The sequence below is a fragment of the Lynx rufus genome, unplaced genomic scaffold, assembly GCF_022079265.1.
Source record: "Lynx rufus isolate CCGP_SWC_20201006 ecotype Redwood Valley unplaced genomic scaffold, mLynRuf1.p SCAF_1, whole genome shotgun sequence".
Taxonomy (NCBI): Eukaryota; Metazoa; Chordata; class Mammalia; order Carnivora; family Felidae; genus Lynx; species Lynx rufus.
The window spans coordinates 26,808,217-26,834,267 of record NW_025814823.1 but is presented as its reverse complement, the minus strand read 5'-3'; the positions used below and the strand labels follow the sequence as shown (position 1 = coordinate 26,834,267).

The following is a 26,051-nucleotide window of genomic DNA, read 5'->3' as shown; positions in this document are numbered from 1 at the left end:
ACCCCACAAAAAAGGAGAACTACGAGCCAATATCCCTGATGAACATGGATGCAAAAATTCTCAACAAGATACTAGCAAATCGAATTCAACAGCATATAAAAAGAATTATTCACCATGATCAAGTGGGATTCATTCCTGGGCTGCAGGGCTGGTTCAACATTCACAAATCAATCAGTGTGATCCATCACATTAACAGAAGAAAAGATAAGAAACATGATCCTATCAATAGATGCAGAAAAAGCATTTGATAAAATACAACATCCTTTCTTAATAAAAACCCTCAAGAAAGTTGGGATAGAAGGAACATACTTAAACATCATAAAAGTCATATATGAAAAGCCCACAGCTAGTATTATCCTCAATGGGAAAGACTGAAAGCTTTTCCCCTGAGATCAGGAACACGACAGGGATGTCCACTCTAACCACTGTTGTTTAACATAGTGTTGGAAGTCCTAGCATCAGCAATCAGACAACAAAATGAAATAAAAAACATGAAAACTGGTAAAGAAGAAGTCAAACCTTCACTTTTCGCAAACGACATGATACTCTACATGGAAAACCCAAAAGACTCCACCAAAAGACTCCTAGAAGTGATACATGAATTCAGCAAAGTCGCAGGATACAAAATCAATGTACAGAAATCAGTTGCATTTGTATACACCAATAATGAAGCAACAGAAAGAAATAAAGAAACTGATCTCATTTGCAATTTCACCAAGAACCATAAAATACATAGGAATAAACCTAACCAAAGATGTAAAAGGTCTGTATGCTGAAAACTATAGAAAGCTTATGAAGGACTGAAGAAGACACAAAGAAATGGGAAAACATTCCATGCTCTTGGATTGGAAGAATAAACATTGTTAAGATGTCAGTACTACCCAAAGCAATCTACCCATTCAATGCAATCCCAATCAGAGTGCACAGAGCTAGAATAAACATCCTAAAATTTGTATGGAACCACAAAAGACCCCAAATAGCCAAAGTAATGTTGAAAAAGAAAATCAAAGCAGGAAGCATCACAACCCCGGACTTCAGCCTCTACTACAATGCTGTAATCATCAAGACAGTATATGGTATTGGCACAAAAACAGACACATAGACCAATGGAATAGAATATAGAACACAGAATTGGACCCACACATGTATGGCCGATTAATCTTTGACAAAGCAGGGAAGAGGATCCAATGGAAAAAAGACAGTCTGGTTAGCAAATAGTGCTGAGAGAACTGGACAGCAACATGCAGAAGAATGAAACTGGACAACCTTCTTACACCATACACAAAAATAAACTCAAACTGGATGAAAGACCTAAATGTGAGGCAGGAAACCATCAAAACCGTCGAGGAGAAAACAGGCAACAATCTCTTTGACCTCAGCCACAGCAACTTCTTAATTGACACATCTCTGAAGGCAAGGGAAATAAAAGCAAAAATGAACTATTGGGACCTCATCAAGATAAAAAGCTTCTGCACAGCAAAGGAAACAATCAACAAGATGAAAAGGCAACCAACGGAATGGGAAAAGATGTTTGCAGATGACATACCAGATAAAGGGCTACGATGCAAAATCTATAAAGAACTTATCAAACTCCACACCCAAAAAGCAAATAATCCAGTGAAGAAATGGGCAGAAGACATGAATAGACACTTTTCCAAAGAAGACATCCAGATGGCCAACAAGCACATGAAAAGATGCTTAATGTCACGCATTATCAGGGAAATACAAATCAAAGCCACACTGAGATACCACCTCACACCTGCCAGAGTGGCTAAAATTAACAAATCAGGAAACAACAGATGTTGGCAAGGATGTGGAGAAATGGGAACCCTCTTGCACTGTTGGTGGAAATGCAAACTGGTGCAGCCACTCTGGAAAACAGTGTGGAGGTTCCTCAAAAAGTTAAAAATAGACCTACCCTACCACCCAGCAATAGCACTATTAGGAATTTATCCAAGGGACACAGGAGTGCTGATGCATAGGGGCATATGTACCCCAATGTTTATAGCAGCATTTTCAACAATAACAAAATTATGGAAAGAGCCTAAATGTCCATCAAGTGACAAATGGATAAAGAAGATGGTTTATATATACAATGGAATACTACTTGGCAATGAGAAAGAATGAAATCTTGCCATTTGCAGCAACATAGATGGAACTGGAGGGTATTATGCTAAGTGAAATAAGTCAGTCAGAGAAAGACAGATATCATATGTTTTCACTCATATGTGGATCTTGAGAAATTAACAGAAGATCATGGGGGAAGGGAAGGGGAAAGAGAAAAAGTTACAGAGAGGGAGTGAGGCAAACCATAAGAGACTCTTAAAGACTGAGAACAAACTGGGGTTGATGGGGGGTGGGGGAGAGGGGAAAGTAGGTGATGAGCATGGAGGAGGGTACATGCTGGGATGAGCACTGGGTGCTGTACGGAAATCAATTTGACGATAAATTATATTAAAATGTACACACACACACACACAATAGAATACTACTTGGCAATGAGAAAGAATGAATTCTCACCATTTGCAGCAATGTGGATGGAACTAGAAGGTATTATGCTGAGTGAAATAAGTCAGTCAGAGAAGGACAGATATCATGTTTTCACTCATCTGTGGATCTTGAGAAACTTAAGAGACATCCATGAAGGCAGCGAGGGGGAAAATTAGTTACAAGCAGAGAAGGAGGGAGACAAACCATAAGAGACTCTTAAATACAGAGAACAAAGTGAGGGTGGATGGGAGGGTGGGGGAGAGGGGAAAATGGGTGATGGGCATCGAGGAAGGCACTTGTTGGGATGAGCACTGGGTGTTGTAGGTAAGCCAATTTGAGAATAAATTATATTTAAAAATAATAAAATTCAGGTGCTCCATATCTCCCCAACTGTAATATTGATAATCTAAGGGACTAAATATGGGACCCCATTGTGGTTTTAATTATCAATCCATTATTATTAATTAGGTTTGTCAATTTTACCAGTGTTTTTGGATATTCATGTTTCAAAAAATAAGACTTTTCATATTTTACCCAGTGTTCTACTGGCTTGTTTGACATCTTTTATCTCTTAGTCACTTGTATAAATTACAAATACCTTCTCTCTATGAGTCTTATCTTCTTTATTGTAATGGTACATTTTAATAATCCAGAAACTTATGATATTGTCAAAAGCAATATTTAATCATGCAGTTGTGTGTGTGTGTGTGTGTGTGTGTGTGTGTCTTTTAAAAGAAATAGTTCTCTGACACAAATGGTTAAGTTTGTCTCATATATTGTCTTGAATCTTCCTGGAAGTAGTTGTATGTGTTATAAGATAGAAATATAATTTTATTTCCAAATTTGCTTTATTTTCCCATATGGCTAACTTCTTTTGTTTGTACCATTTATGATGGATTATATCCGGAGTCTCTTTTCTATTTCATTAATCATTGTACTTCTATTTTGATGCCGCTGATAGTGTCTTACTGTTTCTAGTTTTATAATAAATCTTGATCCCAGAAGGTAAAAAAGTAATCATTTATTTAGGTTACTACTAAATATATGATAAAGTAATGGTATTTCTTAGAAAAATGTTTTGTAAAGGTGAGGATTTTTATCTTCAAATTCCTCAGATGCTTTTTTATTGTGTTAAATTAGCCACAAGCAAACATATCTTCTTAGTTTTCAAATTAATGTCTTAAGGGTGAAAATTATTTATTTCACATAATATTTCACATATTATTTCAAATAATAATTTCACATAATAATTTCAAATAATAAATAATTTTTTATTTCCTCAACAACATATTCTTTTCTATTTTTGTTCTCCATTTATTTAAACAATAATGGTCATAGAAGTCTACTAGTGGTACCCCCAATTTAATTCATTTTCAATTTTGCATATCAGTTTTTTTATTTGATTCTTAATAATTGGAAGTGTGAAGTCAGAAAGGATTAGGATACTAATGACTTCCATTGCCTTTTACTCTATTTTAAGGAGTTTCTGATGTCTATCTAGTAACTTGATAGCCTCTACTTTCTAGCTATTAATTTAGTACCAAGTTGTTGATGGAATGAGACCTGGAATAATTCCCAGCCACATTTAAAAATTTTTTTAAGTATTTATTTATTTATTTATTTAGAGCATGCGCATGCACACACACAAGTGGGGGAGGGGCAGAGAGAGGGGGAGAGAACCCAGGCTCTGTGCCTTCAGTGAAACCCAGATGTGAGATCATGACCTGAGCCAAAGTCAAGAGTGGGATGCTTCACCAACTGAGCCACACAGGCACCCTCCCAGGCCATATTTTAATAGGAATGAGTGTTTGCTTTTTTGAATACATTTCACATATTTAAGTATCTGAATGAGAGAGTTATTTCTGGCAATGATTTGAACTTTATTGCTTTTTATAGTTCTTTTTTGTTCTCTAGCTGTTTTAGGAATTGAAAATAAACTATGTAAATTATATACCATAAAACATTGAAATCCAGATAATTAAGACTTACCTCTATTTCTTTTCTTAATTTTTCATGTGTCTTTTCTTCTTCCTCAAGAAAGAAAGTTTTTTCAATGATAGATTCTTTTACAGCTATAATTTTAGCCTTCAGCTTTATAATGTCTTCCTGCATATTTATAAAATTTAAAATATACAAGTCAAACAATGAATGATCAATATAAGTCCAACATTTTCAATGTTTCTATAATTTAAAAAAACTAGACATCCTATTTAATTTTGGTAAACAGGATTAGAACATTACTTCTATAGGTACAAAGAATCAAGAACTGTTATTCAAACAAATAAACCTTTGATTTAAAGACATAAAATTAAAACTAAATGTAGATAAGACATAAAAAAAAGTGGTAGTCATAGTGGCAATTGCCCAGCAACAGTATAAAGGATACTTTTAAATTCTCTAGCAAGAAATGATAGATATTTTAAATTTATATCTCCCCATCTTCAAACAATACTCTAAAAAATATAAAATGCTTAAGGTGCAATTATTAGTTGATGCTGTTTGTATAACAGCATTACGCATACTAAATTGATTTGAATTGGTTGGATCCATTAGCCTAAGCTAGGGCTTCAACGTTTTTGTGAGTCACCAGTTTCTGCAAAAAAATGGATTAATTGTTCACTGCAATTCTGTTTGAATTTTTTTATTAATCCACAGGGGATTTGAGAACAATTCCTTTATGCATTTGTTCATTTGGCATAGTTGTTATATAACTCATGTATTTAAGTTTTTAGAAGTTGTGAAAATAGTTTCTAAATCTAGTTAAAGCAGCTATGGGTGTTTTATTAAGTTAATGATAAATTTATCACTTAATAGGTGTGCTTGAAAAAAGGAGTAATAGAAAAACTTTTGGTAAGTGATATTTCAAACCTGTGCTTGTTTTATGTGGTTTCCTTCTGGATTTTTGAGATTTTGCATAAGTTCCTCTTTCATTGTTTTTAGTTTTCTAACAAGATCTCGTTTTTCATGGAGTGTAGTCATGAACGACCTTTTGCTTCCAGCCTCCCACAAACTATCTTTATGCTCTTTTATTTTTGCATAATATTCATTATATCTTATCATGTGTTCCTCAAAGTCTTCTTGAGCTCCTTCTATGTCAAATTTAAGCTTTACATTTTCTGTATGTAAGGATTTGATTTGAGTTTCCAGGTTCCCACACTGTAGTTTGATATTCTCGATGGCAGCATCTTGCTGATAAATTTGCCTTTCTGTTTCTTTAGTTTCTGTAGAGACAGATGCTATTTGTTTTTCAAGCTCATGGAGTTCATCCTGTAAAATATTTCAATATTATTATTATTAATTTATGATACTCAAAAAAGAGGATACTATTGTTTTGATCCATAATTCATGTTGTAAAATCACAACATAAAAATACATATTTATCAGATATTGAAAAACTGTTATACAAAAAGAACCATTCAATAAGTAACAAATTATCTTATAATCTTGAAGTGAGCCCAGAATTATATATTTCTTACTTTTTAATGTTCATCTAATTCAAAATATTAAAATTTACTGTTTGTGTTAACATTTCATATTAAAATATACTTTACAATCATTTAAATAATATATTTATGGAATCAGAAGTATGCACTGAAGAAAGATAATATGATGAAAATTATAAAGCCCTAGGTTAAAAATCAAAAGATCTATATTCTAGGGCCCTTACTGCCATTTACTAGTTGGTATGATCATATATAGCAAACTTAATTGCCCTATCTAAACCTAAACCTCACTTTATTCATTTGTAAATAAGTATAAAGATGTCTGCCTTACCTCTCTGGGGCAGTTGGCATTTCTCACCAGCACCTCCTTTTTTTTAATGTTTTATTTATTTTTGAAAGAGCATAAGTGGGGGAGGAGCAGAGAGAGAGGATAGAGGATCCAAAGCAGGCTCTAAGCTGACAGCAGCGAGCCTGATGTAGGGCTTGAACTCAGGAACTCCTAGATCATGACCTGAGTTGGAGTCAGATGCTCAACCGACTGAGCCACCCAGGTGCACCACCAGCACCTCCTTTTTATTTTTTTAATTATTATTTTTAATATAATTTATTGTCATATTGGTTTCCGTACAACACCCAGTACTCATCCTAACAAGTGCCCTCCTCAATGCCCATCACCCACTTTCCCCTCTCCTCCACCCCCCATAAACCCTCAGTTTGTTCTCATTATCCAAGAGTCTCTTATGGTTTGCCTCCCTCCCTCTCTGTAATTTTTTTTCCCCTTCCCTTCCCCCATGATCTTCTGTTAAGTTTCTCAAGATCCACATATGAATGAAAACACATGGTATCTGTCTTTCTCTGACTTATTTCACTTAGCCTAATACCGTCCAGTTCCATCTATGTTGCTGCAAATGTCAAGATTTCATTCTTTCTCATTGCCAAGTAGTATTCCATTGTGTATATAAACCACATCTTCTTTATCCATTCGTCACTTGATGGACATTTAAGCTCTTTCCATAATTTGGCTATTGTTGAAAATGCTGCTATAAACATTGGGATACGTGTGCCCCTATGCATCAGCACTCCTGTATCCCTTGGGTAAATTCCTAGTAGTGTTCTTGCTGGCTCATAGGGTAGTTCTATTTTTAACTTTTTGAGGAACCTCTACAGTTTTCCAGAGAGGTTGCACCAGTTTGCATTCCCACCAACAGCAGCACCTCCTTTTTAAAACATAGTTTTCACACCACCATTCTTCTCTGGTTCTCCTCAGATACCTGAACATTCCTTCTCAATCTCAGTCATTCCTTCAAATATAGGTCTTCCTCAGGGTGCAACCATCGTCATCTCCTCCTCTCATTCTATGTATATTCCTTGGGTAATCTTACCCATACTTACATCTAGAGCTACATATATGCCAATGATTCACAGAACATAACTGGCTGTTAAGTCCTATACCCAGGTATCACTGGCCATTTCAAATTCACCACGTCCCCAAATCAGACTAATCTTTCTCCCCTTCCCATCGTGTTCTTCCTTGCATTACTTATCTATTGTCAGGACCACAAAACCTCAGTGACATACAACAATACATATTTATTGCTCACAGCTGGAATTGGCTAGATGCTGACATTGGTTAGATTTGCTCAAATGTCTGACAATTGACTGGCTGTAAGATGGTTTGGCTTGGCTGACTGGGCTGGCCATGATGTCTTGGCTTTGCTTCATATATATCTTGTCCTCTAGTGGGACAGACCAGGCATATCCTTCCCATGATGATAGCAGATGCAAAAGAATGGAAGCATCCTTTTTATGGAATTATGGAAGAGCTTTTTCAAGCTTCTATTCATAACATCTGTTAACATCCCAGCTAGTCATATGATGCAACTCACAGTCAAAGGGTAACAGTATGCCCACCCATGGTAATGATACATGGGGAAGGGTATGAATACAGACAAGGATGAAGAATTGGGACCAAAAATGTGAATTACCATACCCCTGGATTCCCAAACTAATTAACGAATGGTACTACTTTGGGAGCCATCCCTAATTATTTCCTTCTCCTTATTATCTATATCTGTTAATCAAATTTTACAGATCCTCCCTCCAAAACAACTCTGCAGACCATCACCCATCCTTTTTTTTTTTTTTTTTTTTTTGTCTAGTATGGCCATTCTCTTTAAATAAATTTTTAATTTTGGGAAGGGGCAATGCATTAAAAAGTCAGACCAAGTTATCGTTTTCCTGGCAGAGACAAGAAAGAGAAAAATACAGTATGTTGAGGAACCTCTATTTTTATCTCCAGTTCTGATATTTCAAATACCCACTTGATTTTTTTATTTGGATACCCAATAGACATCTCAACTATACATGTTCAGAAAATAATCGACACACCCAATATGTTCCTCCCCTAGTCTTCCCGATTTCAATAAATTGCACCACCTTATACCTAGATACTCAAGATCTACCATTCTTGATTCTTCCCTTTACCTAACTCCCCACAGCCTAATTCAGCAAAACTTGATGGTTGGGCCTCCAAAATAAAATCCCACATTCACTTCTGACCAATTTCTTTATTGTGGCTGGACTCCTGCCTGGTCTCCATATTTCCATTCCCCACCCCACCCCCCACATCTGAGCTCCATATATCAGGCAGAAGAATCTTTCAAAAACATAAATCATATCATGTTACTTCCCAGCTCAGAACCTTCCAGTGGTTTCCTATTGCATTAATAATAAAATTCAAATTCCTTAATGTAGCTTACAAAGCTATATATCCTCTAGCCACTATTTACTGTGCCATCCCTCTCACATTCTACTCTCCCCTCCTCCACCTTCCTTTCTGTTTATTAAATGTGCCTAATGACTTTCTATTGGAGAGTAATTGTGATCTCAACCTTAGATTTGTCTACCTTTAGTTATTACCTATTGGGGTCTTTGTCTTCCACAATTCAGTTTTATTATTACTCTTCAAATAGTCTTCTCTGAATTAAAATATAGATTAACCATCCATCCTTCTCCTTGCATTACTCTCTATACATTATTGTATTTCCTTTGAAACACATCAATTAATGGAATTACCTTTTTTGTTTTATTTCTTTATTGCCTGCCTCCCCTGACTAGAAAGTAAGCCCCCTGGGTGCAGTAACCTTGTCTATTTTCTTTATTATTATGTTCTCAGGTCTTAAAATTGTACCTAGTACAAAGAAGGTGCTCAATAAATATTAAATGATTGAATGAATGATGCACAGGGACACATGCACTGCCAACTAGATGAGGCTATTAACACTATTGATCAATATGGGGAAAGATATTTCCACTGATTTGGTAATCATTTCTTCTCTCTCCTGGACTAATATAATAGGTTATTAATGTTTCTCCCTGGCTTTAGTCAATTCCTCCTTCAACCCATTTCTTTCACTAGAACTATATTTTTTGTTCTCCCCCCTCTCCTCCCCTTCTTCTTCATGCCCAATGCCTCCTCCTCCTCCTTTTACTTCTCCTCTTTCTTCTTCTGTCCCTTCTTCTTCCCCTCTCCCTTTTCTCTTTTTTTGTTTATAGATTTATTGAGGTAGAATTTCCATAAGCTGCACATATTTAAACTTTACAATTTGATGAGTTTGGATTTATTTTTATGCTCTTGAGACCACCACAATTAAGATAATAAACATATCCATTACCAACGAGCTTCCTCTTGCTGCTTTGCAATCCATCCTTCCTCCCCATCTCTCCATTCTCAGACAACCATTTATTTTCTGTCTCTTACTAAAGATAAGTTTGCATTTTCAAGAATTTTTTATAAATAAATTATCACAATAGATACTTTTTAAGTCTTACTTCTTTCAGCATAATTACTTTTAGATACCACTGTATTGTTATATGTATCATTAGTTCTTCCTTTTTATTGATGAGTAGCATTCCGTTGTATGGGTATACCACACTTTGTTCTGGTGGGTATTTTCGTTGTATGCAGTTTTCCAGTGAGTATACACTTTCATTTCTCTTGGGTAAACAAATATCTAGAAGCTGAATGGCTGAGTTATACAGTAAATATATTTTAACCTTTTAAGAAACTGTGAACTGTTTCCTAAGTGGTTGTATTTACATTCCAAGTAACAGGATCTGAGAGTTCCAATTCTTCCATATCTTGCATCTTCTTTACAATACTTGGTATGGTCAGTCTTTTTAAATTTAGTCATTCCAGTGGTATAGAGTAGTATCTCATGATGATTATAATTTGCATTTCCTTAATGATGAATGATATTGATATTATCTTTTCATTTGCTTGTCTTTTGTAGTATCTTCTTTAATAAAATGACTATTCAAATATTTTGTCCAGGTTTTAATTGGGTTGTTTGCCTTCCCGAGTTGTAGGATTTGTTTATATACTGTAAATATAAGCATATTGTCATGTGTTTTCAAATAATTTTCCCAGTCTAGGACAATCCAAATGTCCATAGGGCCCCAACAAATATACCATATATTCATTTTTAAAAGTGTCTCTTGAGTAGAAATTAAAAAATATTTCCGATGAAGTCCAATTTTTAAATTTTTGTGTCCTATTTAAGACATCTTTACCAAACTCAGTATCACTAAACTTTTCTCCTATGTTTTTTTCTAGACATTTTATAGCTTTAATTCTTACACTTAGGCTGCTAATCCATTTTGAGTTAATTTTTCCATGTGGTATGAGGTGAAAATTGAGGTTCACTTTTTTTGCATGTGGCTGTCCTCTACCATTGTTAAAAGATTATTCTTTCTCTAAAGGATGGTCTTTGCACCTGCCTTAGCCAGCTTGGCTGTTATAAAAAAATACCATAGATTAGGTGGCTTAAATAACAAGCATTTATTTCTACAATTCTGAGAAATCAAGGTGCCAGCAGATTCAGTTCCTGGTGATGACCTTGTTTCTGGTTTGCTGATGGCTGCCTTCTTCCTGTGTCCTCATGTGGAAAACAGAGTTCTGGTTTCTCTTCCTCTTCTTTTTTTTTTAACCTTTTTTTTTTAAGGCTTATTTATTTTTGAGAGAGAAAGTTCTGGTAGGGGAGGAACAGAGAGAGAGAGAAACACACACAGAATCCGAAGCAGGCTCCAGACTCTGAGCTGTCAGTATAGAGCCTGACACGGGTTCAAACTCATGAACTGGGAGATCATGACCTGAGGTCAGCCGCTTAACCGACTGAGCCACCCAGGCGCCCCTTTTCCTCCTCTTCTTATAAGGACAGTAACTCTATTATAGTGGCACCACCCTCATAAAGTCACCCAAATCTTACTTTCCAAAGGCCTTACCTCAAAATTTCATCACACTAGAGGAAACACAAACATTCAATCCATAATAGCACCTTTGAAATCAATTGATATGTGTGGGGCTATTACTGCATACTCTGTTCTGTTCAATGGATCTGTAGGTCTATCTTTATTCCTTATCATACTGTCCTGATTGCTCTATAATAAATCTTTAAGTCAGGTAACATATGAACTTCTACATTGTTTTTCTTTTTCAAAATTGTTTTGGCTATTCTAGGTCCTTTCCATTTTCATATGAGTTTTAGAATCAGCAATTTCTCCAAAAAAAAAAAAAAAAAAAGCCTGCTGGGATTTTGATTAGAATTGCTTTTAAACTATAGATAAAATTGAAAGAACTTACATGTTAACAATACTGACTCTTCTGACTCTTGAAAATGGTATATCTCTCTATTTATTTAGGTCTTTATTTTCTCTCATCAGTGTTTTCAGCATACCAGTCTTAAGACAAATTGTCTTAGTCTGCTTGGGCTGCCATAGCAAAATACCATAGACTCAGTAGCTTAAATAACAGACATTTATTTCTCATGGTTCTAAAGGCTGAAAGTGTGTCAGCATGGTTGGGTTCTGGTGAGAGCTCTCTTCTTGGCTTGCAGACAGCCACCCTCTCACTGTATCCTCACAGCAGAGAAAGAGAGAGAGCAAGCTCTCTGGTGTTTCTTCTTATAATGGCACTACTCATGTCATGAGGATGACTTCATCTAGGCCTAATTACCTCCTAAACCCCCCATCTCCAGATACAATCACATTGGGGGTTAGGGCTACAACATATGAATTTGGGTGAGGGGGACACAAGCATTCAGTCCATAACACAAACCTTTTGTCACATTTACCTATAAGTAAATGATAATGCTACTGTAAATGATATTGCTATTTAAATTTTAATTTCTGGTTTTTCTTTCATATACAGAAATACAATTGATATTTATATACTAATCTTGTACCCTGCAACCTTCATAAACTCACTTATTAGTCCTAATCTGTTTTTTTAAAGATTCGTTAGGATTTTCTAAAGATAATCATGCTACCTGTGAATAAAAGTGGTTTACTTCCTCCTTTCCAATATGGATGCCTTTTATTTATTTTCCTTTCATGATTGCACTTGCTTGAACCAGCAGTATGGCAGAAAGAAAAGAAGTGGTAAGAGCATACATCCTTGCCTTGTTCCTGATCTTAAGGGAGAAACAGTCTTTTGCCATTAGGTATGAAGTTGGCTGTAAGATTCATAAATGGATATATATGCCCTTTTTAGATTAAGGAAGTTCTACTCCTAATTTGCTGAGAGTGTTTATCATGAATGGATGTTGGATTATGAAAAGTGTTTTTTATGCATCTATAATTCTCTTTCTAAAATATAAAGGTAATCATTTGCAAACCCATCAAAACCTTCCCATCACCTTTAGAATACATCCAGGTTTCTGATCACAGTATATATCTCCCACCATATCTCAAAACACACCCTATGCTATACTGCCACCAAACTACATGTACAGTTGACCCTTGAACCACACAGATTTGCACTGCATGGGTCCACTTATAGGAAGATACACACACAGTACTGTCCACTATAGGAAGATTTATACACACACACGCACACACACACACATACACACACACACAGTACAGTACTGGAAACGTATTTTCTCTTTCTTGTGATTTTCTTAATGACATTTTTTCTCTAGCTTACTTTATTGTAAGAACACAGTAATTAATACGTATAACTTACAAAATATGTGTTAATAGATTGTTTATGTTATTGGTTAAGTCTTCTCGTCAACAATAGGCTATTAATAGTTAAGTTTTTGAGGAGTCAAAAGTTATATATGTTAGGGGTGGGCGCCCCTAACACTCTGTTATTCAAGGGTCAACTGTAGGTCTATGAATGTATCAGTGTATCAATGCTACTTCATGCACCTGTGGATTTTCTTAGGATCTTGTCTGGATGTCTGGAATACCATCCTCTTTAGCACCTAACCCTTAAACCTGTCCCAGATACCCAATTATCCAAGTGAATCCCAACTATCTTCTTTTTTTAAAGACTTAAAAATTGTTTTAATTTTATTTGAGAGAGAGAGAGAGAGAGAGAGAGAGAGAGAGAGAGCAAACAGGGGAGAGGGGCAGAGGGAAAGAGGGAGAGAATCCCAAACAGGTTTCATGCTCAGCACTGACAAGGGGCTCAATACCACAACCCTGGGATCATGACCTGAGCCAAAAATCAAAGAGTCAGATGCTCAAGTGACATAGCCACCCAGACGTCCCTTCAGCTGTCTTCTTTTAAATTCAACTGAAAAATCACTTTGTGATCACTCCTTTTTCAGTGTTAAATCTGCCTCTACTGTTGACATTACTACCCTGCATATAATTATGTATTTATTTGTCTTCCTCATAAATAGATGATGAGCAACTTAAGAGTGAGGACAATGCTTGGCAAAATGCTTAATAGAAAGTAAGCCCTGAATATAAGTGAAATAACATTTGTGCAACTTATTGAAGATTGAAAAGTTTTACGGATAATTTCTTTATAAACTGCTAAGACATTATTATTTTTGTATTATATTCTATTGCAAAAAATATATTCTTTTCTAAAAGTGACTAATGCAATGCAGATATTTGTAGGAGATCCGTATTACCGTGAGAGTATGATTATCATCATCATATGAATGATGAACTAATACCTAAAGCCAATATCAAAATCCAGCTCTATACTGTCCACCAGGGCCCCAGCAGGATACTTTACACATATTTACAAATATTAATTCATTTAATCCTCATGAAACTTCTAAGTAGGTCATATGATTATCTCCATTTTACAAATAGGAAAATGGAAGCACAAAGAAATTAAACCATGGAGCTAAAGGTAGCAAACTTTGTCTTTCAAACTAGGCAGCTGGGCTCTAGAGCCTATTCTTTTCATTTCCATAATATATTTAATAATAACCTTTACAAAGCAGATAGTAACGATACGGTTGCCATTTTTGCTTCTTTAGCTATATTAACAGAGTATAGTTCATCTAAATGTGCTACATGCCAAACAACAACAATAACAACAACAAAACAAAAAACAAGTATGGCTTCCAGATTCCTTGCAGTGGAATTATGAATATATTATGAAATATAAGGAACACAAAAATGTTTCTTATCAACTTGAAATGTTCACTGACAACTGTAACTCACAAGCCATGGCTTTAAAAATACTAGCTTAGGGGCTCCTGGTTGGCTCAGTCGGTTAAGCATCTGACTTTGGCTCAGGTCATGATCTCACGGCTTGTGAGTTCAAGCCCCATGTCAGGCTCTGTGCTGACAGCTCAGAGCCTGGAGCCTGCTTCAGATTCTGTGTCTCCCTCTTTCTCTGCCTCTCCCCTGGTTGCTTGCTCTCTCTCTCTCTCTCTCTCTCTCAAAAATAAACAAAAACAAAAAAATTTTAAAAACCCACTAGCTTAAAAACTTAACTTTTCTTCAATTTAACATTTTAGAAAAAACTATCAAATAGCAGTGAATTTAAAATAATTCTATGTGATAGATGGGTTTTATATGTACATACTACAGTTGCAATGACATTGCTGAATCCTTGTATATTGGGTGTGCAAAATGTTCCATGACACTGGAATACTTGTATACACTTCATTTAGGGATAAAAGAATAATTAAGAAGGAGTAAACATGAAAAATAGAAGTTTAGAAATTGCCTCCCCAAATTATCCTCAATAACTTCTCTATTAATAATTTAACATAGTTTTGAAGACAGTAAAGGCTCATTTAAAAACTATATGAAATAGGTTACCTGCAAATGGAATAGAACTTTTTTATTTTTTTCTATCTCTGATGTTTGTGATTGTCGTTGCTTTGCAACTTGCTCTACAGCAGCAGTTAATGAAGATGTGCCTCGGTTAGCCAGAGCTAGACAAAAGAATAAAGTACGTAATACAAATTTAAGTGTAACTATCAAGGAAAATTAGTGTTTCTTTACTCAAAGTTATGAAAAATGTGATGTTTCTCATCAATAAAGTAGATTTAGGGTTGATAATATTCCCTTTGTGACCATAAAACCAAAATCAAATGCCATAATAATACACAATTCAGAATCACCTACTGTAATGTTATACCTGTTCCTGTATGGAACGGTAGAAATATTTTGATTGTCCTATCTATTTTATCCAGACCATTTATACATATACATACAATGCTACCGTAACAACTATATAGCGATTATAGTTGATGAATTTTCATTATAGGCCTGTATTTCCAGGTTGTTATGCCTTTTCTAAACAACATATAAGTTCCTTCTTTGAGAAATTTAACAGTTCCCTTCTGTTCTATTTGGCTATAAATTTTAACACAATTATCCTATCATACTACTTTTTTGTTGTTGCCTATCTTTTATTTATTTCTTAAGATTGCTTCATTACCTTCTTCAGGAACTCCTTGACTCTTCATTTCTTTGTTGCCTGACATTCTTCTGTGTCTCTTCCCCCTTTTTGATTCACCTTTTTTTGTGCCTATAAAATAATCAATATTGATAATTTCTTACTTTTCCTTGTTGTTTTTTTTTTCCTGTCATATATCCTGGTGATCCTGAAAGCAAATTAATTGTCAAAAACCTCAAAGGGATGGCAAGGATATTTCATCATTAGTTCCTAAAATTAAAACACAATGGTTAAGTGAAAAAGCTTTGGAGGAAAACTGAACTGTATTTGAATCTTGGTTCTCCTGCTTTTTAGCTGTTATGACCTTGGGACAATTTCTTAACTTCTTTGACCATCAGGGTCCTCATCTATAAAGCCTCACAGTGCTGTCATAATAATTAACGTAATATAGGTAGCATGCTTAGCATAGTACCTGACATATATAGTGAGTAATTATTATGGACTTTGTCTAGGGTTTCCTTTGCTAGTTCCTCTTTAGCTTTCCCATCTATGTCAGTGTCCCAATGCTAAGTCCTCAGGCATCTTCTCCATACTCACTCTTCAACTGATGTCACCTAGTTGCATAGCCTTAAAACCCACTTACAGGTTTTATCCTATTCATATCTCTAATCTGAACATCCTTCTTGACCTCCAGACTCATACCAAAATTGCCTACCTGATATCTTCACTTGGATTTTTATAAGCATTTCAATTTAACATAGTCCAAACTGAACTATGTATTTCTCTGTTCACTCTACCACCACCACTAAACCTGCTCCTTCACAGTCTCCTCCATCTCAATAAATGAAGTTTTTCCTGTTTAGGCCCAAAACCCTGGAGACATTAGTAAGGAGTTCTCTAAAAAAGTATAGAACAGGAGGGAGCAAAGCTAAATAAATGGCAGCTCCCTCTCCAATAAATAAATAAATAAATAAATAAATAAATAAATAAATAAAGTAGAGAACACTCAGCAATTCAACAAGACTTCTTCAAGATAATCACAAATAAGAGTTCATTGTGGATGTTTCATAGGCCCTTTGGGAAATCCCTTAAGATACTCTCCAAATATGTGGCCCAGGACTTCTGTCTCAATTATCTACCCGAAGGACAAGCCAGAATCTTGACTTTTCTTTTACATGCTGCATGCAATTCTTTTAGCAAAACCTGTTGGTTCCCTCTTTAAATTATATTAGGATTCACTCACTACTTAGCACTTCCAAATACTATCTTAGTAGAGAAGCCTTCCCTGATAACCTTCTTTAAAACATGACCTCCCCTTCTTCATTCTCCATTTTCTGACCCTGCCTCATTTTTCTTAATAGCATTTGTCACTACTGACATTTTATATACACTTGTTTCTTCCTATCTCCCTTTACTAATATAAGGTCCACAAAGGTAGAGACCTGAAACAGTGCCTGGCACTTTCTAGGTGTCTGTTTGTAGTCTATCTTCATTCCAATTTACCCTGTTCTACTGATAGAATCTCCTAAAATACTGTTCCCGCCATGTCAACATCACAACCAATCTTTCAACTTCATCACAGATGGCATCTTCTTTAAGAAGTCTTTTTTGAGCTTTTTTGGGGAGATATAATCCCTCCCTCTTTCTGGTGCAATTTTTCTATATCTCTTATACTGTGATGACAGTTTAGGTTATAAAGTAAGACACAGCCAGCTTTGAATTCAGATTGTACCACTTACTAGTTTATTAGGCCCAACCTGGGCCTCAGATTCTTTATCCATAAAACAGAAACAATAGTAATACCTGTTTCATTAGAATTATTGTGAGGACTCAATAATGCATGACAACATTTAGCAAATTCCTGCTACTTAACACTTTTTATTCTTTTTTTATTAAAAAAATTTAATGTTTATTTATTTTTGAGACAGAGAGAGAGAGACAGCATGAACAGGGGAGGGTCAGAGAGAGGGAGACACAGAATCTGAAGCAGACTCCAGGCTCCGAGCTGTCAGCACAGAGCCCGACGCAGGGCTGGAACTCACGGACTGTGAGATCATGACCTGAGCCGAAGTCAGATGCTTAACCAACTGAGCCACCCAGGCGCCCCTACAATTTTTATTCTTATTATTTCCATCATTTTATACATATTTCCCTACTAGACTATAAGCTCCAGGAAGACACATACAGTGTCTTACTCATTTTTGTATTCCCTGAAAATTTGTTGGAGAAATCTTAAAAAATGGAAAACATTAGATTTATAATAATAAAAAATAACATAACTGGTACTTCTTGATCTCTATTTCTAAAGCAACATAAATTGAAAAACTCTTGGGTGACATTTATTTAAACCAACTATTTGTGAAAGGATATATGCTTTAAAATTGGGAAAGTTGTAGTTTTTTCTGGATCTCTATTGCAGAGTGGACAAAAGATAAAAAAGAAAACAAACTACTGCCATCTACTGATAATTCATTACAATCATTTAAATCAATGAAAACGAGAGTTTAGAGACTAGACAGTATCAATTACTTTCTTTTTTTTTTTTAACATTTATTTATTTTTGAAAGAGAAGACAGAGTGTGAGCAGGGGAGGGGCAGAGAGAGAGAGAGAGAGTAACACAGAATCCGAAGCAGGCTCCAGGCTCCGAGCTGTCAGCACGGAGCCCGACGCGGGGTTCGAACTCACGAACCGTGAGATCATGACCTGAGCCAAAGTCAGAGGCTCAACCGACTGAGCCACCCAAGTGCCCCTCAATTACTCTTTCATTCAAACCATATATGTGGGTACATATAATATATAAGGTATTTTGAGGAATATAAAGACAAATTAAGTGACTCTGATTTAAAAAAAAAAACTACAGTATTTGATAGTAAATGTTCAAACTACATATAAAACACAATCATTTAGAAAATATACTTTCAACTAAAAAATTAGCTTTACAGAAAATAAGTTAATAAAAATACTACATTAAACTATCATTTTTCTATATTAACTATAATCAACATTGAGTACTTACAAGTAACTGACATTGTTCTAAGTGCTTTTACATGAATTATTTGTATTTTCCCTCAGAACAATCCTATAAGCTAAATATTATTTTTACCTATATAGATGAGTAAACTAAGACTTGGAGAAATTAAGAAATTAGCCAAAGGTCACACATCCAACAAGTAGGAAGGATGGAATTTGAAACAATTAGGATTCAAATTCACATTTATTAGGCACTTAACATGTATGAAAGCACTGTGATAAGCATAATTTGTGCATTATCTCTTTTGCATTGAAGAGGCAAGCCCCTCTATTTGACCCTTGGGATATTTTTAAAAGGCCATGTTTCCAGCTTTTGGAAACTCATCATCTGGTACCTCCTCCAAGTTAATGAGCAAAATAAAGCAAGACTGTCAAACACCTCTGGGCTTTTGAGAGCTTTTGGCTTAGAAGCACTACGAGGAGGTAATTGTGTATGTGCAACCATGTCACATAAGCACGGGTTTTCATTCTGAATGGGAAAAGCTGTCATGTGACAGCTAGGCAGTTAAAGTAGCTTATAATTTCATCCTACCCTTTTAAAATAGCGACTTTTCAGAAAACAGAAAATATTACCAGAAACATAATTTTCGTGTGAAACTATTTTTGCTTTCTAAGTGGGTGGGGGAGTTTAATATCTAAAGCTGATATTTAGCTGGGAAAGCTAAAGAAAATTAACCTGGGGAAAGATGAGGTCAAAGAGTTCCCTGGAATCGAGCAAATTTTAAATTATGGTCTTTATTTGTCATAAACATGATGAACTCAGATCTGGGTGGTTCAATTCTAACAAATAAAGATAATAGTGGGGAAAATGTCACCCACTGCACAAATAAGTAAGAATACACACTTTTCAGGTAAAAAAGAGTGTAAGTCTTTTCAGTCACATGTTTTTAAGAGAAGTTATAACATCATCCAAAGGAACTAATTAATTGGATCATTAAAAATGTATTCATACCTATTATATACTAGTGTGTTGGGATCTGCTAAGAGTAGTCATTACTCTCTTCTTTGACTAGGCAATGTGATTAAGGTTTCAGGATGCTGAAAACAGAAAGAAAAAAACCAGGATTTGCAGTGTTCCTTAACTTCCTATCAAAGACAATGCAGGCAACATTAATACATTAACCACCCTGCTTCTAGCTTTCTACAAAAGGTGAGATTTCTCTGAATGTTCCGCTAGTAATGGACTACCAAGATGTCTTGTTTTAAAGTGTAAACATACAGGGGCGCCTGGGTGGCGCAGTCGGTTAAGCGTCCGACTTCAGCCAGGTCACGATCTCGCGGTCCGTGAGTTCGAGCCCCGTGTCGGGCTCTGGGCTGATGGCTCAGAGCCTGGAGCCTGTTTCTGATTCTGTGTCTCCCTCTCTCTCTGCCCCTCCCCCGTTCATGCTCCCGTTCATGCTCTGTCTCTCTCTGTCCCAAAAATAAATAAACGTTGAAAAAAAAATTAAAAAAAAAATAAAGTGTAAACATACAAAGATTGATCCGCAGCTTGAATCCAAGCTTTAAGGGATAGCTAGGCAACTGTTTCAAATAGAAATGATAGGTGTATGATGAAATCCAGTCACAACCTGCCTACGTGTTTCATTCAGGACAGTAAGAAGCAAGGTGTTTTTTTTTTTTTACTCTGTGTACAAGTAAGCATGATTTCTAAACCAAGAGGAGCTTGTAGGTTGAATGGTGCCCCCACACCTATATGTCCATGTCCCAAACTCCAGAATCTGTGAATGTGCTAATTTGGAAAAATGGTGTTTGCAGTTGTAGTTAAGGATCTTGAAATGAGATCATCCTGGATTTAGGATTAGCCCTAAATCCAATGACAGGTGAGAGATGGGCTATGCAAACAGTGGGCAGACCATATATAAATACAGAATTCTGACCTACGATTGGCAGCAACCAACTCAGGAAACCAACCTGTTTCCTACAGTAACCAGACCAGGAAACCATCCTGCTGTCTATAAGCCAGGCTTGTAGGAAGCCAGACCACTATCTCTAACAACAATTCTAGAAGCCAAACAAAAACTTCTGTAACAACTGGCCCCAAATGACCAGTGTTTGCTGGTTTGCTGAATAACTGACAGCTTCCCTAATTTTTGTCACCACTTCTATCTTGGGATCAATCAGAGAAAGCCAAATATGCACACTTAACCAATTGCATAGGATGCCTTGCTTCTAGTTAGCCCACTTACAGCTTCCCCATGCCAATTGCCTCTAATCAAGGTATACTTGAAGATTTCCTTTTTTTCCACTATAAAGCTTTCCTACTTTGCCAACCCACAAGTGATGGTGGCTGACTTCCTTGCCACAGCAAACTCTGAATAAATAATCTTTGCTTATTCTCATATGGTTGGCCATTATTTCCACACAAGTGTTCTTACAGCAGAAAGGTAGAGGGAGATTTGAGATTCAGACGCACATTAAGAAGACCATAGGAGGCTCAAGACATGGAGCCCCAAGCCAAGGAACGAAACACCTGGAGCTATCAGAAGCTGAAGAGGCAACAAAAATGAGACACTTTGAAAGAAACATGGTCATGAGAACACCTAGATTTGGGACTTCTGCTTCCATAACTACGAGAGAATACATTTTTTTTGCTTTTAGCTATCCAGTTTGTGGTAATTTGTTATGGCAGTCTTAGGAAATTAATATAAGCTTTTAACAAGGAAATGTGCAATATTACATTTACTTTTCTTGAGGGACCCATGAATTAATGTAAATGTCTTAAAAACAACTGTTCATTTTTCAGAATTTCATTTGTTTTCATAAGAAGATTAAAGATTTATATGGTGATAGAAGAACTTTTAGGGATTCTCCCAAAGTTTCCTTTAATAGCCAGGCACTATCTCTGCCCTCAGAATGCTCTACGTCTCTATGAAGGCGACAGACACACAGTAAAATAATTAAAATGTAGAGGTATAGTAGTTGCTCTCTTAGTCTACTTACACTAAAAACTCTAACCAATTAACTCATTCTATTTCCTTTATAAATCATAAACTAATTCCCACATCATGCTGATGAGGAAACTACTCTCCCGTGAATCTGTCTACTTCTGCTGCTATCAGTACAATCTGACAGTGAGTTACCTGTGTTTGTTCCCAAACCTGTTTATGCCAGTTGTACTTGTTATTCTGCTTTCATAATTTAGTAATATGTAAAGCGATGAAATAGTGTGGAAATAAATTTCATTGTTTCTTTAAAATCTAATGTTTAATATTCTGGAAAGACCCCCCAAACTGTGAGTTGTTTGAATGTGTGAGATCACAATAAAAGATTATAAAGGAGAAATCTGCACTCAGACAGCTCTGCAAGTGCCTTTAAATTATTTTCCTTTTTTTTTTTTTTTTTAAATTTTTTTCAACGTTTTTATTTATTTTTGGGACAGAGAGAGACAGAGCATGAACGGGGGGAGGGGCAGAGAGAGAGGGAGACACAGAATCGGAAACAGGCTCCAGGCTCTGAGCCATCAGCCCAGAGCCTGACGCTGGGCTCGAACTCCCGGACCGCGAGATCGTGACCTGGCTGAAGTCGGACGCTTAACCGACTGCGCCACCCAGGCGCCCCTAAATTATTTTCCTCTTAAAGGAATAAAATCTTAGGAAATCTTTGCTGATGGTTTAGAGGTGTAGTTTATGCAAGAAATGCAACACAAAACTCTAATCAGCAGAACTTGTGCAAAGAAAACGCCATGGCTTTCTCAGTAGATTGGCAAATGAGCATATAGTTGTTTTAGGCTAAAACATAATGTTTAAGATATTTATGTTATATTTCTATCACGACTCTCGGGTTAAACTGACCAAAACACATAAAACAAAAACAAAAAACAAACAAACAAAAATAGCTTTGGGGTGCCTGGGTGGTTCAGTGGGTTAAGTATCCAACTTCATCTCAGATCATGCAGCTCAGGTGGGGATCCCAGGATTGGTGAGTTAGAGCCCCACATTGAACTCAGCTTGGAGCCTGCTTGGGATTGTCGGTCTCCCTCTTTCTCTGCCCCTCCCCCACTTGCATGTGCTCTTTGTCTCTCTCTCTCTCTCAAAATAAATAAACTTTTTAAAAAAGCTTTATTTAGAGAAAAGTCATATACTATCAAGTTCATTCTTATAAAGTTTACACTTCAGAGCACCTAGGTGGCTCAGGTTGAGTATCTGACTTCGGCTTAGGTCATGATCTCATGGTTCATGGGTTCAAGCCCTGAGTCAGGCTCTGTGCTAACAGCTCAGGGCTTGGAGCCAGTTTTGGATTCTCTGTCTCCCTCTCTCTCTCTCTCTTTCTGCCCCTCCCCTGCCCACTCTCTGTCTCACTCAAAAATAAACAAATATTAAAAATATTTAAAAAATAAAAAAATATGAATAATACCTTCAATGTTTAATTGACTTTTTCAATTTATTAGTAGGTTATGGGTCCAGAGTACATCAATGAGAGGGCTTCTTCTGTGTGAACAAAATGCTAAGGAAGAAGCAATTAATTCTGTCTGGTGAGGGGATGGGGACTCAAGGAAAGTTATGATTGGCTTTAAAGATCTTAAATAAGCAGCAAATAAATAAGTGTAAAAAGAGAAGGGTGTTCTAAGTAAAAGGAATAGCAAATGTAAAGGATAAAAATCTTGTAGTTCATCCAAGGAACAGCCTTTAGTTTAAATGGCTTGGGAATAAGGCATTTGTTTTTTCAAACCTAATTATGCATCTGAATCATCTGTACACATTAAAAGAAAACAAATAGCAGGGAAAAACAAGCCCAGACTTGACTCCCAGAGATTCTGATTTAAATGTATATGGAGTGGAGTCCCTAGATTTATTTTTTTTTTGTAGGTTCTACTTGTAGTTCTGAGGTGCAGCCAGGATTAAGAACCACCCGAGTGGGGTAAACCGGGATGAGGGAAGAGAGTTAGGAGATGAGGCTAGATAGTAGTCTAGGAACAACTGGTGAAAGGAAATAGTATGTAAATACAACAAGATGACAAACTATCTCTTTCCTGGTAGCTTCCCTATTTTGAAACATTAAAAAATTTTTTTTAACATTTATTTATTTTTGAGAGAGAAACAGAGCACGAGCAGGGGAGGGGCGGAGAGAGAGAGGGAGACACAGAATCTGAAGCAGGCTCCAGGCTCTGAGTTGTCAGCACAGAGCCTGATGCAGGGAACTCGACTCTCCAACCTTCCAAGGGGGAGATCATGACCTGAGCCCAAGTCGGCTGCTTAACCGACTGAGCCACCCACACGCCCCTGAAATATTTTTAAACTTTTGACTGCCACTACTGTTTCAGGAAAAGAAAATGAATTCCCACCATTGTCTATAAAAACAGGGATAAACATTTTAAACCAGCTTTGTAACTCAAAGATTTCTATTTTACTTAAGGTAATACTTAACATAAAACTCAGAGAGCAGAGTGCACCTTCTGATCAAGTGTACCATCTACCACTCAGGGTTTTTAACAAATGTCCAACAAAAATCATGAAAACACAAATTTGGACAGAACACCTACCAGGGATACTAAACAGCAAGTTCCTGTTCTGGGTTGGTGATCCCATCACCTAGTTAAATAGAATGGAGGCACTTGCCCACTTCCAAATGCTCTTCTAAACTCCCAGATATGTAAGGCTCTCTCTTTCAGGTTAAATTTCTTCAGCATTTATCATCTAAGCAACAATGAAGACAAAAGGGACCTCTCCTTCCATCATAACCAATTCCACAGGAAGCACCCTTTCTCCTACTCCGTGAAGGTCGGATTGACTCTCCCTTTACCATAGCATCTGCCTTCCATGTAGCAGCTGTTCAATATTTTTAAATGAGTGTTACCCTCTTCGAGGTTAGATAAAGGATGCTAATTTATTACATTTCTAAGAGTCACTGCCTTCTAATGTTCTACTAGGGGCTCATATTTTTAAACGGGCATACAAAAAAGTCAGTACAAGGGGCTGTATGGAGTTTTGGTCCCGTCAGCAAGTAAGGCGGAATCAGCAAAAAGGCAAAGGAAGGTTCAACCAAGTTATTTCCGAGAACAAACAACACACTGTAAAAAACAACAGCAAGCGGCCGCCTGGGTGGCTCCGTGGGATAAGCATCTGACCTTGGCTCAGGTCTTGCTCTCCGGGTTGGTGAGTTCCAGCCCAGATCATGCCCTCCGCTGTTAGCCCAGAGCCCGCCTTGGATCCTGTTCCGCCCCCCCCCCCTTCTGCCCCTCCCCTGCTGGCACATTGTCTCCCAAAAATAAACAAACATTAAAAAAAAAAAAAAGCAAGAACAACAAACCAAATCCCCGCCCCGAGAAGGCCTATTACTTGAACCATAGGAGCTTCTCAGGGTTGGGCTCTAGGAATGAAACCAAAACTCTGGCTCACACTGCTGGTCCGGGACTGCTTGGGCCGGAGCGGGGTGCCGATTTGGGGAAGCCCACTCCCGGTGACGGAATCCATTCACAGAACGGCGTCTGCGATTGGTTCCCCACGACGTTCTCCCGCCTTACCCCGCACAGGGGCCAGCCCGCCAGCCCGCCCCTTCGCGGACCCTCCTCCTCCCCGCCACCCCGCTCCCCTCACGGGCCTTCAAACCGACCAGCCGCCCGGCTCCCCTCACGGGTCCGGCCTCCCGCCGGCCAGCTCCTCGCACGGGCCCTCCAGTCTGGCTGCCCGCCCGCTCCCCCTCACGGCCCGCCGCCCTGGCCCCCGCCCGCTGACCCGCCTGGCTCCGGCCAAAGGGCCCCGGTTCCTGTTTCTCTTGCCTAGACAGGGCGGCGGAGGACGGCCTCGACGGGCCGCGCTGACCCGGAACTACTGAGGTGGCCGCGGGGGCCGGCTCTCGGCTCTTCCCGGGCTTTCCCCGCGCAGGGGCTCGGCCCGCCTGGCCGCTCGGTGCACAGCCCTCTCCCTCGAACTCGCTCGTGCCCCCGTGCCGCTCGCCGGCCTGGCCGGGCCCGGGCCTCTGCAACAGCTGGACCCCCCGGCCGTCGAGTCCACGCAAAGCCGGCACGCCACCCCGCGGCTGGTCGGCAGTGAGGTGGGTGAGGTGGGGCGGGCGCCGCAGTGGGCGGGGCCGCGGGGCGGGACTTAGGATTCCAGGTGCCCAGCTCGTGGCTTCCGGGTTCCGTCCTGGCTCGGGGCTGGGGTGGTGGCGGTGGCTGCCGGGCGCTTCCGAGCTCGCAGCAGACTAGGAGTATAGGTCTAAGCGGAGCGTGGGCAGGCGGCACGGGGAAAACTGCCTACGGTGCACGTCCGTATGTCAGGAAGTGCCAAAGGGGCGGGGAAGAGGCGGTGGTGGAGCTCGGGCAGGTGGAGACCGAGCGTGGGACCGGGCCGGGACAGACGCTTTTTGCGGCATTTCCCAAGGCAGAGGGGAAGGAGGCCGTCACCCTCCTAGCTTCTCTCAATGTTTTTCAAAACTGGCGAGGTGAACTTCAGCGGGAGCCCAGTACGGTATGGAGTGGAGGTTGGGA

At 38.0% G+C, this 26,051-nt stretch overlaps 2 protein-coding genes across 7 annotated transcripts in view; one reads left to right on the top strand and one right to left on the bottom strand.

The window, feature by feature from the left end:
* Positions 1-25,511, bottom strand: part of CCDC122 (coiled-coil domain containing 122) — a 48,513-nt gene extending 23,002 nt beyond the window's left edge. Inside the window, exons 1-5 of one of the 3 annotated variants that reach the window (XM_047080163.1) lie at positions 25,297-25,511; positions 15,637-15,726; positions 15,012-15,127; positions 5,359-5,757; positions 4,480-4,596 (exon numbers count right to left, since the gene is read on the bottom strand). In XM_047080163.1, the coding sequence (XP_046936119.1) occupies positions 4,480-4,596; positions 5,359-5,757; positions 15,012-15,127; positions 15,637-15,682 (678 nt within the window). In that variant the 5' untranslated portion in view covers positions 15,683-15,726; positions 25,297-25,511. Of the gene's footprint in view, positions 1-4,479; positions 4,597-5,358; positions 5,758-15,011; positions 15,128-15,636; positions 15,727-19,577; positions 19,902-22,978; positions 23,615-25,296 lie in introns of those variants that run through there. The other 2 variants (XM_047080154.1, XM_047080144.1) reach the window with 2 other exon arrangements.
* A 20-nt stretch (positions 25,512-25,531) lies between these two features.
* The window catches only part of LACC1 (laccase domain containing 1), a 32,535-nt gene continuing 32,015 nt past the window's right edge, over positions 25,532-26,051 (top strand). For 2 of the 4 annotated variants that reach the window (XR_006962138.1, XM_047080109.1), the window contains exon 1: positions 25,712-26,031. The gene's annotated coding sequence lies outside the window, so the exon portion shown is untranslated. Of the gene's footprint in view, positions 25,616-25,711; positions 26,032-26,051 lie in introns of those variants that run through there. The other 2 variants (XM_047080121.1, XM_047080130.1) reach the window with 2 other exon arrangements.